We start from the raw sequence: 14627 nt of genomic DNA, 5'->3' as shown, positions 1-14627 counted from the left end.
AATCTGCTTGCTCAAGGATCCCTACTAAGATTTGTTGACTTATAGGTCTCACGATCCTTCAACAATTCCCCTCAAACTGATTGTTATGCATTCGAAGTTTGTTGACAGTATTTTTGAACGTGGGCTTCTAGAGTCCTTTGGGGAGAACGTTTGCACATATGGTTAGGCTGGTTGATTTCCTGCTAGCACATATAAAGTGTTGATCCATCCACTTTCTAGTTTCTCTTTTTTAAAATGTCTATTCACATTTACATGCATGGTATGATCATGTTGTATAATATTATGATCAACTATGTGCCAGCTCTAAAAATTCACTCCTTAGCCTCTTTGTATTCAGGAGATTTTAATGGATGTTATGAGTCAAATTCTCAAAAGGCAGATTAATTTTAACATAAGACAATATTCAGAGATTTCTCCCTCATTTCATGAGGATTTTAAGATCTGAGTTCAAGTTTCTTGTAGGCATAAACCTATATGGCTAATTAGCACCTCCGGTGATGAGAGTGCACTTTTGATTAAGGCCAGTCATTATGTCACGACCCAGCCTAGAGACTCCAATTAACGAGGTGTGAACAGAAGGTGTGATGATTAATTAAAATTTCAACTACTAACTAACTATTTCTAATAAATATAAAGAGCCACTGAAACCTCATAACATTTAAAATAAAAAAATAATATAAATACCTTTCTTTCGGATCATCGCACATACAATATATATTATCTTATATATCTTCTACTCATTTTAAGTTAATCAAATAATACCTGTGAATATTATTAAAAATAAAAGTGAGTTATAAAGAACTCACTGAGTAAATCATGCTTCTAAATTACATTAATAAAGTCTTTGAAATAATATGCATGCTCATTTTCAAATATAAATTAATTCTATTTAAATTCCTTTCAAACATGTCTATCAATGTTATGTATATATTATATCTTTATCCTTTCTCGTAATTAGTACGATTGTCATAGGAGCCACCGGCTAAAATTATACCAATAAAGGTACACATTTTCTATTTTCTTTTCTTTTTTCATATTCTTTTTTATTTACGTGCATGGGTATATTGTCCCTAGCCAGTACCATAAAGGGGTATGCTCCATCAGTTAACATGCACATGCAAGCATATCTATCTTAACTAAATATATGCATATATTAACATTAATCATTTTAATCTAATAAATCTAAATTATAATCTAGATTTAGATAAAATTTTAATAAATAGGAAAACTTACATTTTACTCCTTAAATTTCCCTCAAGCCCTAGCATGTTTGCCCACTTTTCTCTTCCAAGCTCATGCTCTCGCTCTTTCAGTCTCCCTCAACTCTCCCTCTTCGCGATTTATAGGGTCGAAATGACCCACCCTTTCATCTCCCGTGAAGCCAAACGACGAACGACTCCCCCTCTTTCGACTTCCAAGCAACTCGAAATACGTCGAGCACCTTCTTCGTCTTCCAATCGATGCAAATGACTATGATTGAGCTTCGATTAGCTTCCGCGATTCCAAGTAATTGAAATAGGGCCAAAGAAATGAAGGCCTTCCAGTTCGTCCTCTTCATCTTCTTCTGCAGTTTTGAGATCTTACACGTTAGATAGGTACTAATTATCGAGCATAGAATAGCAACGAATTTAGTATTGAACTTGAAATTTATCATCTTACACTTAAAGAGAATGTTGGGGGGATTGATAAGGAACGCGATTAAAATCCTATAGTTTCTCCCTCCCAGGTTGTTATTGTAATGATTGCACATATAATGATGGCCTTAATTGAAGTTGGCAACAATTTCAAGTTTATTCAACATTTATTAAATTTCTTTAAATGTTTAGAATTTTTGTTATGTTTAATTTAATCATGAAATGAAATTATAGTTTAAATTAGAAAAGAAAATTTCAAGTTTAAAATTCTTCCTATGAGAGCTAAGGCGCTAAGCTCTCTTTTTGGTATTAAAATATTTTTTTTTGGAGCACTCCAACACTGTGACTACGGCTTCGTTGTTAGACTAGGTGTCAAATAGAATAGCGTTGGGGCTTTGTGAAGAGGTGGTGTTGTGGTGCCGAGCTTTTTGTTACGAACATGAAAATTTCTTCTTGGAAGCACTGTGACACTGTGGAAGGTAGTGCTGCGGCTTAGGTCTATAAATATCTAAATCCATTTTAATAAATTTCCTCATTTTTAAGTTTAGCCTGCTAGAGAGAGAGAGAGAGAGAGAGAGAGAGAGAGAGAGAGAGAGAGAGAGAGAGAGAGAAAGAGAGAGAGAGAGAGAGAGAGAGAGAATACTAGAGAGAGGAAGTGAATTTTGGAGGTCTTAGAGACATTTTTTACGATTGAGCTAGTTGGGAAAATTCTCTCGATCTAGATAGATTACTGCCACCTTATCTCAATTTTCAATTTGGGTTATTTGTGTGAGAGTTTTGGTAATTCATTTAATTAAATAAAGTTTAAAAAATTTTCCTCCATATAACTTTTGGTATGAATTGACCATTCTGGTTATGCTAATAGGAAAAACTAAGTTTTTCGCTGAGTATTTTTAATTGCATGAAATTATATGTATTTTTTTTAGTATGCTGACACTAATAGATGTGACTACAAAATAATAAAAGCTTCAAAATGATTCCATAGATGTTGCTTATGAATGATTTTATGATTTGTAAATGTTTAATGTGCACCTAGATCATTCCTCAAAAACACTATTGCATTTGTCATACATTTGAAGTTTTGCATATTCTTGCATTATGTTAGACATTGTTCATGCATATTAGAAGTACTGTTAATTCTATATTCATGTGATTGGATATGTGAAATAATCATAGGGAGCTATAAGGGTATGAATGAATTAATAAATGAATTATGTTGTGCATAGAGAGTTATAAGGGCCTGATATTATATATGTGAATTGCATGAGTGGCATGAGGGTCTAACACTGTATATGTGAAATACTTGGGAGTTATAAAGGCCTAAGATGACTAATGTGGTGTGAAGATGTTTATATGATGTACTTGGGAGGTATAAGGGCCTAAATGGACTGATGTGATGTTGTGTATATGATGTACTTGAGAGGTATGGCCTAAGTGGACTGATGTGATCTGATGATGTACTTGTGCAAAGTGACGTTCTATTATACCATACTAGGGATGCACTCTTGTACCTCTAGTTGGGACAGGATCATACTACTTGTAGTTGAATAAAAATATCTTATTCTCACCTTCCCTAGATATTTGAGTTGAATAACCTCTTCTAAAACTACTATAATAGTCACCTTCATTTTCTTTATGAGTATTCCCTTTAATACAACACCACAATTTTCAATTTTTCTTCTCTCACTCTATGACTTAAATGAATTCCAAATCAATGAACAAAAAAAAACTAGCCATGTTTTAACTATTTTCATAGGTCCGCATGCAAGTGCATGCATTCCTTTATTTGTAACCTCATTGCAAGGACTATGTACCTAAAACAATGGAGATGTTAAGTGGATGGAAATTATTAATAATCATAAAATCTAACACTGTATGGACTATATTTTGAACCATGTTGGGAAATGATCCACAATCATTTTCTCAATAACTTCTGTATTTGTTGGCGGCAAAGAACTTACAAATAACATGTGACGCAGGAGCTAATGTTTGTATGGCCAAGATGACTCACGTAGTTATGTGTAGCTTATTGCTTGTAGCATTTTATCTTGCCCAATGTATTAGATTCATTATAAATAGCTTGAGTTGATGAAAATAAAGGCAGTGAATATTTGACTGGAATTCAGACTTTGTTCTGTTTCAATTTCCCTGTTTTTCTTTTCCCGCCTATTGGCTTGGGTTCCTGGAATCGCATGTAACGAAGCTGGGGAAGATAGTAGATGCCCGGGCGTTTGCTCTGAAGATCTCAGGCGATCACCCCTTGATCCTATAGAGGCGGTGTCAACATGTGCACGGACTGTGCATATTAGAAAGAAATAAAACATTCATGATTTGTATAGCCTTCATACATTAGAGAAACTTACTCTAATAGAGGCTAAACTTATGGGCAGTTCAGTAGCACGTATAATATTGTTGTCTTAATCTCCAAATCAGTTAGATATCTGATTGTGCATTTTTCACTTGACTTTCCATAGTTATAAATATTGGCAATGATGATTGAGGAAGACATTCCTCAACTTCAATATTATGTCCAATCTTTGTTTTTGAACTTCTTACATGTAGTTCTTAGTAGAAACATAAATGGGTTGTCTCTTGTGCTAGAGAGGCTTCACATATCGATCTTTTTGGGTGTGTTTTGTTCTTAATAGATTTTTTTAATTTGTTCAAGTATCTGTAATATTGAGGATCATCTCATAAGATTTAAGAGAAGTACATTTTTTTTCAAAATAAAATTTAGGCATACATCTCAAATAGATACATCCAACGATATTAAACTTGACCACAAACTCTAGCCTCATACAGTAAATGTACTGGTAGATGTTTCGTAGAGTCGAAAAATCCAGGAGGAAAGATTTTTTCCAGCTTACGAAGTATAATGATATGTTTTGTTTACTCGTTCATGAATCCTTTTCACTTAATTTTGTTGAATATAGATTTTTGAAAAAAACAATACTTAGTTCAATCAAAGGATTAAAATGTAATTTGGTTTTGAGGCACTGACTTATTATATTATAATTGTTGATGCAGACTTTTCAAGAATCGCTTATTGCCGCGGGTGCAGGACTTTCATTAGTTGATTCCGTGGTAATTTTTGGTTTCTGAAGGCTCTATGTTTTTCTTGTCTGGCAAAAGAGGGCATAAATTGAAGTAGTGAAACAGTGGTTATTGGTAAAAGAGAGATCATAACAATGTGAGGTTATTTGTCATGTGAGATGGTTAGCAACACAAGCTTTTCCACAGTACTTGGAGGTAGGTGCTAGAAAGCCATAACTGCAGGTTGATTAAGCTGAATAGTTTCCTCTCCTGTCTCCTGATTCTCAAATCATACTGAGGATGATATGATATTACATAAATAGATTGCTTTAATAGATTCAACTATAATATGGTGAGTGAAAAAGTCTATCTTGCCAAGTGAGCAGCTTGAAGCAAGATTCTAAAACTCGATTTCAATTCTGCAGGTTAATTTCTACTTTTGCCTATTTTGATTGTTTCATCAGTTGAAACCCTCAGCTTTAGGGGCAGTTGCATTTTTTTTTAAATAACTCTTTAGTATTGTTAGAAACATTGCATTCAGAAGTATTTTTATAGATTTTAAAATTAAAAATAATTTGAAAAATATGAAATATTAGATAATTTAATGTAGTCTTAAAAAAATGCATACCACAATAACACCAAGATCGTAATACTATGAGTAGCCGGATATTGTTTTTTTTTGCTTTTGGTAAAAGAACTAACCACACCAGTTGCTGTTTGTTGGTGGATTGTAAAGATCTTCGTTTTCATTGTAATAAAGTTGTATTCAATCATATGAAAATGTGAAGTCATTGAATTTTCATATGGTGAATGTTGCTCTTGTAAACCTTTATTAGGTTGCTTATGACTCTCCATACTTCTTGAATGTGTGTTGGTGCCACCATATGCTTCTTATCACCATATGCTTCAAGGCCAATGTGATAACCAACATGTCCTGTATAGTATCATCAAACCCTCCCTCTAAAGTTAAGCAATACTCACTTCTGTACCCATAAGATAATTTATCTCCATATATGTAAGCATTTCCATTTCTATGTAGAGGTACATTAGCAACGTCACACCAACCTGGAAGTCCATCTCTATCAATGCTCTCTCATCTTTGCCGTTGGACCATACCCTTCACTTTCCTACTTCTGTGTTTAATGGCCTACTGGAGCTTTGTGTCTCGTTGTTGAGAGTCCAAGCCCAAAACCTTACCATCTTGCCTTTGATTCTCCCTTTAGTCTGGCACTCTTCCTACCTCATCCTTATCCACTCAGGCAGTGGATCTTCATCATCAAAGATATAAGCCAAAACTATTATTGGATTTTCATTATTTTTTCTGCTATCATTCATTTCTCTCATTCTCATGTTAGAATGATAATACATTAGTTTATCTTGGTTTTGCATATTAAACCCATGTCTTACCATTGCAAGCTTAAGGGTAAAGGTGCTTCAATTCCTTTTTTAGTTTAAATATGAAAAGCTATCTTGGGATATTTGGAGCATATTTTGCAAAAATTTCCTCCTTTCTCCATTTCGTTCATTAACCATCATTCATATAATAGTTACAAATCAATAACACTACATGCTATTATTTAATGATGATGTGAAAGTTACTACAATAAGAAAATTTCTAGGTCATCCTTCAACGGACCTTTGGATTTTGGTAGTTTCTAAATGCCATTACGTATTTCTTGGGCCGTGGAATTTTATTTTTTTAAAGAATAATAAACCATACTTGCTAGTGAGAAATTTTTGGTTCTTATATATATAAGGGCAGTGAAAAAGAAAAAAACTTTTTTCTTAATCGATTTTTATTTAAGTTTTATTATGGGGCACCATTTTTTCTATGAACGTTGTAGTCCTTGGATAATCTCAAAATGGGTTAAATTTCAAAATAGTCCCCTAATTATTCATATATGATCATTTTAGTCCCTGAGGATAACGTTATTTCAATTTAGTCTCTCGACTATACAAAATTGCTCTATAAAATGGTCCTTTGGGATGAAACTGAGATCAATTTTATAAAGTCGAGGGACTAAATTGGGATCAATTTTATATCATAATTATAATATGAGGGACTATTTTAGATCAATTTGTATAGTTGATAGACTAAATTGGAGTAATGTAATACTCTGAAACTAAATTGACCACACATGAATAGTCTGAGGACTATTTTGGAATTTATCTTATCTCACAATCATTAGGAAATTCTTTTGCATATATATTTTTTGAGTAAAGAAATAACTTACAATAAGTAAAACATGATTATTAGTTTTCACTGTGTTGACCTCAGAACAAAGAAAAAAAAAAAAAATCCTGCAAACATACATCTTACCCGTCAGATCCTCAAATTCTGCCGAGATTTGCGCCGATTCGGCGCCGTCCGCGATCGCTTCCCAGGTATCCCGTGACTCTGTAGCGCCTCGATCGCATCTCTTCAGCGTCGTTGAATACCAAGCCAAACAGAGCATTCGGGGCTGGCTCTCCGACTTCGCTCCACACACGATCGCTCTTCCGATCCCGTTCTTCTCCCACGCACACGACCTCTCTCTCTCTCTCCCGATACCTCAGCTCCTCCGATCTCTCTTCCTCTCGCTCTCGCCTCCTTCGACAACCTTTCCTCCCTCTAGGATCGGAAGCTACAACAGTTAGATCGGAAGCACCGATCGGTGCTCGCTCGCGTGAAGGCAACTCCCCTGGTCTCTCACTCCCTTCTCCGGCACCTTCGTGGCTGGCCGACTTTGATCCTCCGATGCATTCCCTCTTGTGCGATCGGAGCAGACGACGGGAGCTCGCTGGAAGTAAAAGGTAACTCTGCTCCCTCTGACGCGATTCTCGGCCAAATCCTGTAGGTCCGGCCAAACCAGAGAATGGGAGGGAGCATTATTTCGTTTATTTATTTATTTATTTTAATTACTATTAATTATTTTAGTTATTATTTAATTATGATTGTAATTAATTACTTAATTATAATTAATTAATATTTAGTAGTTAATTACTAATTATAATTATTTAGTTAACTATAATTAATTATAGTTAATTATTAATTAATTATAATTATTATTAATTTACTAAATATAATTAATTAATAATTAGTTATTAATTATTTTTATAATTATATTAATTAAAAGAGCCGCATGATAAAAAATAATAAAAATATGCTATCCTTCCTCTCCTCCTCGGCGTTCGTGTCGGACCGGGAAACCGCCTCAAGCACGCCATTTAGTGCGCGTCGGTGGATGGGACCCCGGTGCGACACCACGACGAGGTAGGCCGAGTGAGCCCTCGATCCACGGCCAACACCGACAAACCCCGCGAAGGTAGAAAATTTTTCTAAACTCAAAAACTTGCTTCAGATGTTCGTGGCGAACCGAAAACCGCCCAAGGCACGCCTAGTGCGCGTGCGTGGGATGGGACCCCGGTGCGGCACCTACGCGGGGCAGGGGTCGGCTCATTAAAGTACTTTCCGAGCGGGGGCGGAAATCAAAAAAAGCCTTTTTCAAAAACCTTTAAAAAAAAAAACACCCATGCACGCCTTATTGCGCGTCGTGGGAGAAAAAAAACAACAAAAATACCGCCGCGGTGTCTCACCAACACCAACCGTGCACGTCTTTATTGATGTGGCGGGTAGGCGGCCTCTTGGGTTTTCCCCTAAACGGGGGAGACGCCGGGAGGCTGCCGAATTTTTGTCTGAAATAAGGCAAGGACTTGGAACCATTTGGGATTTGTGGACTTGAATCAAGTGGATTTGATTGAACTCAAACGAACTTGGTGCAGAGGACAAGAACTTGGACTAAATCACATTGAACTTGAACCTAAATTGGAACTTAAATGAACCATAATTTAAGATTTGAATCAAACGAACAACTTGGACTAGGTTTGAATCAAGCACAGTGAACATGAGTTTGGACTTGAACTTTGCAAAATAGCTGGGGACTCGACGAACGAAGGAGGTTCATATAGAACCTGAATTATACTTGAACTCAAGCATAGATTTGAACTTAAGTAAATTGTGATTTAGTACAAACTTGGGCTTGCAACAATGGCTATAAAAATTCAACTTGAGTCAATCTTGGACAACATGGAACTTTAATTTAATTTTGAATCAAACTCAGTCAAGAAGAACTTGATTCGGGCTCAAACTTGAATTGAATTTGCACAAAGAACTAGAACTTGAACTCATATCTGGCATGAGTTAGAGCATGATATTGGGTTCAAATGAAAAATAAGAAATCATAGTATTGATTTAATTGAAAGGAAATAATCCCAAGCTCATCGTGGAAGTCATTTTGAAGATAAAGAATTCATATGTTTAAATATTGTTTGTCTCATGACCCATGTCAAAGAATATGGAGCTAACCTACTTTGCTACAAGAGAATTGTAGATGATTCACCATTCGCATAATGATATGCTTGCAAATGATGAAAGTAGTGCATGATGAATGTAACGAATCTTTATAAAATTAAGATTACCCATGTGTATTAAATAAGCAAAACACCTCATAAGGACACATGGAAAAGCTATGATAAGTGCAACAGATCCTTTGAGATAAGGCATCACCTAGTGCCAAGAAAAATGACAAGCAAGGATAGTGGATCACATTGAAGCAACGACGAGCAGTTGTGACATTTATATCAATCATGTGAAAGAGATAGTCGCCCAATAGCGAAATACACTGAAGGAAACTATGAAGAATATGATGGGCATTAGTTAGCTCATAGCTAATGATGATTAATTCATGACTAAAGAAGGTTAGTATGCCAACAAATCCAATGATCCACTCAAAGTCAATGATGATGGAGTCATGCAATAAAAGTGGTCCTTTCCTAATATAAATGCAACAACTTATCTACAAATAAAGGGGAAAGATACGCAGCAAATGCAAATACATATGAGCCCTCACAGAAGATCCGCTATATGCACTATATGCTATTTGTGGACAAATACAAAAGGAATTATGATAAACACAGGTTCCTATAAATCATCATAGGAGACCTGCCATATTCACCAAGTGCCATCTATGAGCAAAATTCAAAAGGATTACAGCAAAATGCAAGCTCCTTCAGACCATTGTGGAAGACTCATCACACACACTGAATGTCATCTACGAGAAAAATATCAAAAGGCCACATCAAAAGCAAACTTCCACGAGTCACTGTGGGAAACTCACTATGTAAGTAACATGTTATATGTGAGCAAGTAAAAGATAACTACAACGCATGCAGTCACCTACGACCAAGGCAGGAGATTAGTTAGTGCACTACGATCCACCTGCAAAAAAGCAACAAGTAGTGCACGACAATCCGCCTGTACGAAGCAGCGAATAACTCTATTCAGAAGCTGCTACGCCACGCCACCAGATATGCAACCTCCCTACAAGCAGACAGAAGGCATCTACAAATGATTCCAAAATACCCTCGCACATGCACTGTAGTTTGTACACACTTAGGTATACTAAAAGAGGGTATACAATCAACACCCGCATGGGTCCCGACAAGCGTGTTATTGGTACACTCGTGACGTATAGGGATGCTGCGCGGGTTATTAAATTTAAACCCGATCCTCCTTAACAGGTAAAAAGGAGTAGATAATGTTTAATTACAAAATGCCCCCAAACACCCGCATGGGCCCTGACGAGCGTGTTATTGGTACACGTGATGTCTAGGGATGCTGCGCGGGTCGATAAGTGAATTCAAGTTCGAACCCGATCCTTCTATACAGATCTATAGGAGTCGACAGGGTTCGAACCATTAAGCAAATATAAGGTTGTGACGACCGATATATTTGTTTTAATACATTCATATCAGGCCTTCAAGGACTATAACAATTTGAATTCACTAATAAGGGCATAAAGCATACAAAATCTGATTATCTATCGATAATTCGATATAGTTGACAAGATTCAATCAATAAAACAGAAATGCCTCCAAACACCTTGATGATGGTCGTGTTGAATGCTAATCTCAACTGGAGGAGTTCACAAATATTTCCAATGCCGTTCCAAATATCCAAAAATCCAAAAAAAATCTCAAAAGTCCAAAAATCCAAAAATATTTTAAATTTGATATCTAACTATCAAACACTTAAAGCAAACTTCATCCACCATCCGCAACAGTTTGCCGAGGTGGACAAATCTAAAAATTACTTCAGCTCACAAAGAGCCAAATGTCTGGTCGAGAATATCACTAGATCCATTCTCAAAATAGTCTCCTGCCAGTAAGGACGTGGTACGTGTCCTCTGACCGACGGTTTTCCGCCAAATGGCACCGCAGGATAAACGGTTATGACCCGGGCCCTCTGAACTGAGTGGTTTTGCCACCAAATGGCACCACGAAATATCGGTTATGGCCAGCGCCAATACGCTTCTTATTGGCATCAAATCCTTGAGATATGAATCAATATGATATGATCGATAGGGCACAAAGCCCTCTGTTAGCTAAGGTGGATTCAAATTTATCTCCTTAGGCAAATACCCATCCCAAGTTTACAAGGTACCTTTGGACAAAGCAACCCATGGCTGCCGACAATGATCCTTCTGTCAGGTTGGGTCGACTATCTTCTCTGACTAAGTAAACTAGGGACCACGATGGCCCGGGATGACGGAACCATGGGATCTTTATCGGGTCTATCATCCATTCCCCCACCATCTGCTTCAAGTGCAAGATGGTGCAATTTCCAATTTTAAATATCAACTCTCTAAATATTTCAACCCCAAATTCCCAAATCCAAACCTTTCAAATTTCCAAATCCAAACTCATGCTGCTACTATATGCCAGATACCACGTATCTCTATGTATTTGATTGACGACTAGCCTTAATTGAAAGTTCTCTCTCGTGATCGGGAGGGGTAATTAACTATAGGGGCTTGCGCCTATAGGAAACCAGAACTCAGATCATAAAGTCCTCACAAAATGATGGCGAAATATCTCGGTAGTGTCTTATCTACAAACCCATCTTCCTTCCAAAATTTACCCCGGAACTTATCAGTTAAAACTCCCTCGTCGAATAAAAAGAAGAGCGCGCGGGGAGGCCGGGGCCGAATTTTCGGAGCCCACACACTGGCATAACATGAAGGAAATATATGTAAATAAACTCAATAAATAAATAGAAAATTGCACCAGTAACATTTTAATTCTAATGAAGTTTTTTGTTTGCTCTTTTATCAATAATACTACATTTTTTTGTTGTTGTATTTATTCACAGCATTTATTTTTACCTGCTCATTAGCTCTATCCATTCCATAAAATTAAAATTCAAGTTCTGTTTGAGCATCAGGAGCTAGGCTAGATGTCGAAGCATGTTGAATAGTCGAGGATTAACTAGATTTCTTCTTACAACGTCCAATAGGATGATTAATGCGACTTTAACAAGGACATGGTGAAAAGATATTCCAGCCATGAATGCGGACATTATAGTCCTTCCAACATGCTCTCGACTACCTCTCCCATCTTATAAACCACCAAATTTGATTGTGCTGGAGTTAGAGAGAAATGGAGAGTTCAGTGATGCCAAGAAGCAGGGTAGAACAGTCACAATATTAGATACTATAGAGTTTGCAGTTAATTGATATTGCACACCGTACAAGTGTGCGAATTGGAGGTAAAATTGGCAAAGGTGTTCTACATTGTTCTTTTGCCAAACTGTCAGGGAGTTTGTGAAGGGGTAATGTTGAAACAACTCATCCCACTGTTTACCTCATGGAGAGTTATAATATTCTTATATCTACCTATCACATTGCTATAGAGAATATTTTAGAGTAGAAACTCTAGGAATGAGAAATATTATCTGTTGAAATAGGTGGAACAAAAGAGCCCCATATTTGATATAATTAATGGTTTAAGGCTATTCAGTATCCATGTAAGAATGATATCACCAGACGCTTCCCATCAAAAAATCTTGATGGTGTCAATGATGTCTGTTGGAGATGCGTCAAAATGATAGACTTTGTCTTGAGAAAATGATAAACCTTGACCACAAGATATAGTTGGTGCAGCTCAATCTGATGGTGGTACAAGTGCAGGAGGAACTTCATCTTGGGAGGAGTGACCAAAGCCATGACATTGTCGGGGGAGAGCGGCACATTGAATCGAAGAGAAACTCGAAGCATCGAGCAAGAGGGAAAGGGGGCAATGAGGAAGAACAAGGGCATGCGTATGTCGAGTGGAACAACGAGCACATGTAGCAAGAGAGTGCATGCAAGCAAAGAGTGGCAGGCAATGGAACATAGCAATGTGTGGCAGCATAGCAAGATTTGAGTGTTCAGTGGGTGGAAATTGTACGGGTGCAGTAGAGAGTTAGTGAGCATTAATGTGGGAGACCACTGTATTGGGCGGACCAATATGCGGGTGCTGGCAGCTGAATAATGAGAGAGCATGTGGGGGCATGGCTGCGATAAGGCAGATTGGGCAAGGTCGAGCTAGAGCCAATATTGCAAAGAGAGGGGTGGGGTGAGGAAAATGATGTCAGGGTTTAGCCTAGCTTTGATACTATATTAAGAGAAAAAATTGATGTATCTTATTCTTTGATTATATTTGCCTGTACAAGATGATTTTAATAGGAAACAAATAAAAGAGAGAATTATCACACTTAAGAGGGAATAAATGCTTATTTCCCCAAATCAAACTCTTGTAATATAAACCTTTCGTATTATGATTTTCTAACATTCACCATATGCCAGCACATATGAGATCACTGCACCACTTTTGTATTGCCTTGCACATCTCCTTGCTCTTTAGTTTCTTGCACTTCTTCCCTATGTGCATTCCTTGTTTGACTCTGCTTTTGTTTGACTTTCTTCTTGCAATTCTTGTCCAAACCATATGCTGCAGGCGGACAAGGCTATTGGCAGAGTATTGTAAGAACTTTCAGTTATCTGCTTGGCATCTAATGGTTTGGACAAGAATTGCAAGAAGTGCAAGAAATAGAGATGAATTCTAGCTTGGTTTGTATCCAGGCTGCGGTGATTTAAGGGTTGTGAATAGTTTTAATGAACCGTAGCCTTGTAGTTCTTACAATACATTTCATGCCTTCACAAGTTGAAAAAAAAAAAAAAATCTTCTGTATGATTTCATTGATAGCCATCTCCCCTTGTAAACCTAACTTGCTTTATAAGAATAACAATAGGAAAATAGAAAAGAAGTTTATGTATCCTTCTTGGATTGTTTTCTTATATTTATGTACCCTTTCTGAACTTCTCATATGAACATGCTGCAACCTTTTTTTTTTTTTTAACATGCTGCAATCCTATGCCTTATTTTGATCTGAAAAACATGAGTTATGTTTCTGAACACTGCCTGTGCGTATGTTGATATTAGGAATGGGTCCATTATCGTAGTTTTGCTAATAAGTATTTATATGTTTTTCTTAGGTGTCAGCTTCTATAAACAGCCCAAACCCACCAATAGGATTTGCCTTAATCAGGCCACCAGGTCATCATGCAATTCCAAATGGTCCCATGGGTTTCTGTGTATTTGGCAACATAGCTGTTGCTGCTCGCTATGCTCAACATGTGCATGGATTAAGTCGGGTTCTAATTATTGATTTTGATGTTCATCATGGTAATGGAACATGTGATGCATTTTATGATGATCCAAACGTATTCTTCCTGTCTACTCATCAGGTAAAATGCTTATTGCTCAAATTCACTTCATGCTAGCGATTAAAATGTGCATCTTTTTGCTCGTTTGATTTAGACTTCTTTTGGGACAACTTTTTTATTGGTTTCTAAAACAACTTTTTAGTACAAAAATTTCTATGCAAAAATTTTTTTTAACTAAAAAACTGCTTAAGAACAGTCAGAAAGATGTACCAAACAAAGCATTAGCACCATTGTGTACCATTCCATTAACTTTTATGGCTAACGTAAGTGTTTGGAATAATTATAAGTGGATCTATTGGTTTTGGGTATGAAAAAAACGGGCTTGAATTGTCATTGAACTGTTTGCAAACAGTTCTACCATCCTGAACAAACTTCT

General features: G+C 36.7%; 1 protein-coding gene across 10 annotated transcripts in view; it reads left to right on the top strand.

Moving 5' to 3' along the window:
• LOC110111204 (histone deacetylase 14) overlaps positions 1 to 14627 on the top strand; it is a 45939-nt gene that overhangs the window by 13638 nt on the left and 17674 nt on the right. For 8 of the 10 annotated variants that reach the window (XM_028692419.1, XM_020842974.2, XM_028692420.1 and 5 more), the window contains exons 6-7: positions 4662 to 4718; positions 14021 to 14272. In XM_028692419.1, coding sequence (XP_028548252.1) covers positions 4662 to 4718; positions 14021 to 14272 — 309 coding nt within the window. The remainder of the gene's footprint in view (positions 1 to 4661; positions 4719 to 14020; positions 14273 to 14627) is intronic. The other 2 variants (XM_020842976.2, XM_028692421.1) reach the window with 2 other exon arrangements.

Source organism: Dendrobium catenatum, unplaced genomic scaffold, assembly GCF_001605985.2.
Source record: "Dendrobium catenatum unplaced genomic scaffold, ASM160598v2 original_scaffold_197822, whole genome shotgun sequence".
NCBI lineage: Eukaryota > Viridiplantae > Streptophyta > Magnoliopsida > Asparagales > Orchidaceae > Dendrobium > Dendrobium catenatum.
Note: the sequence above shows the minus strand (reverse complement) of the source record. Positions and strands in the feature narration are given on the sequence as shown.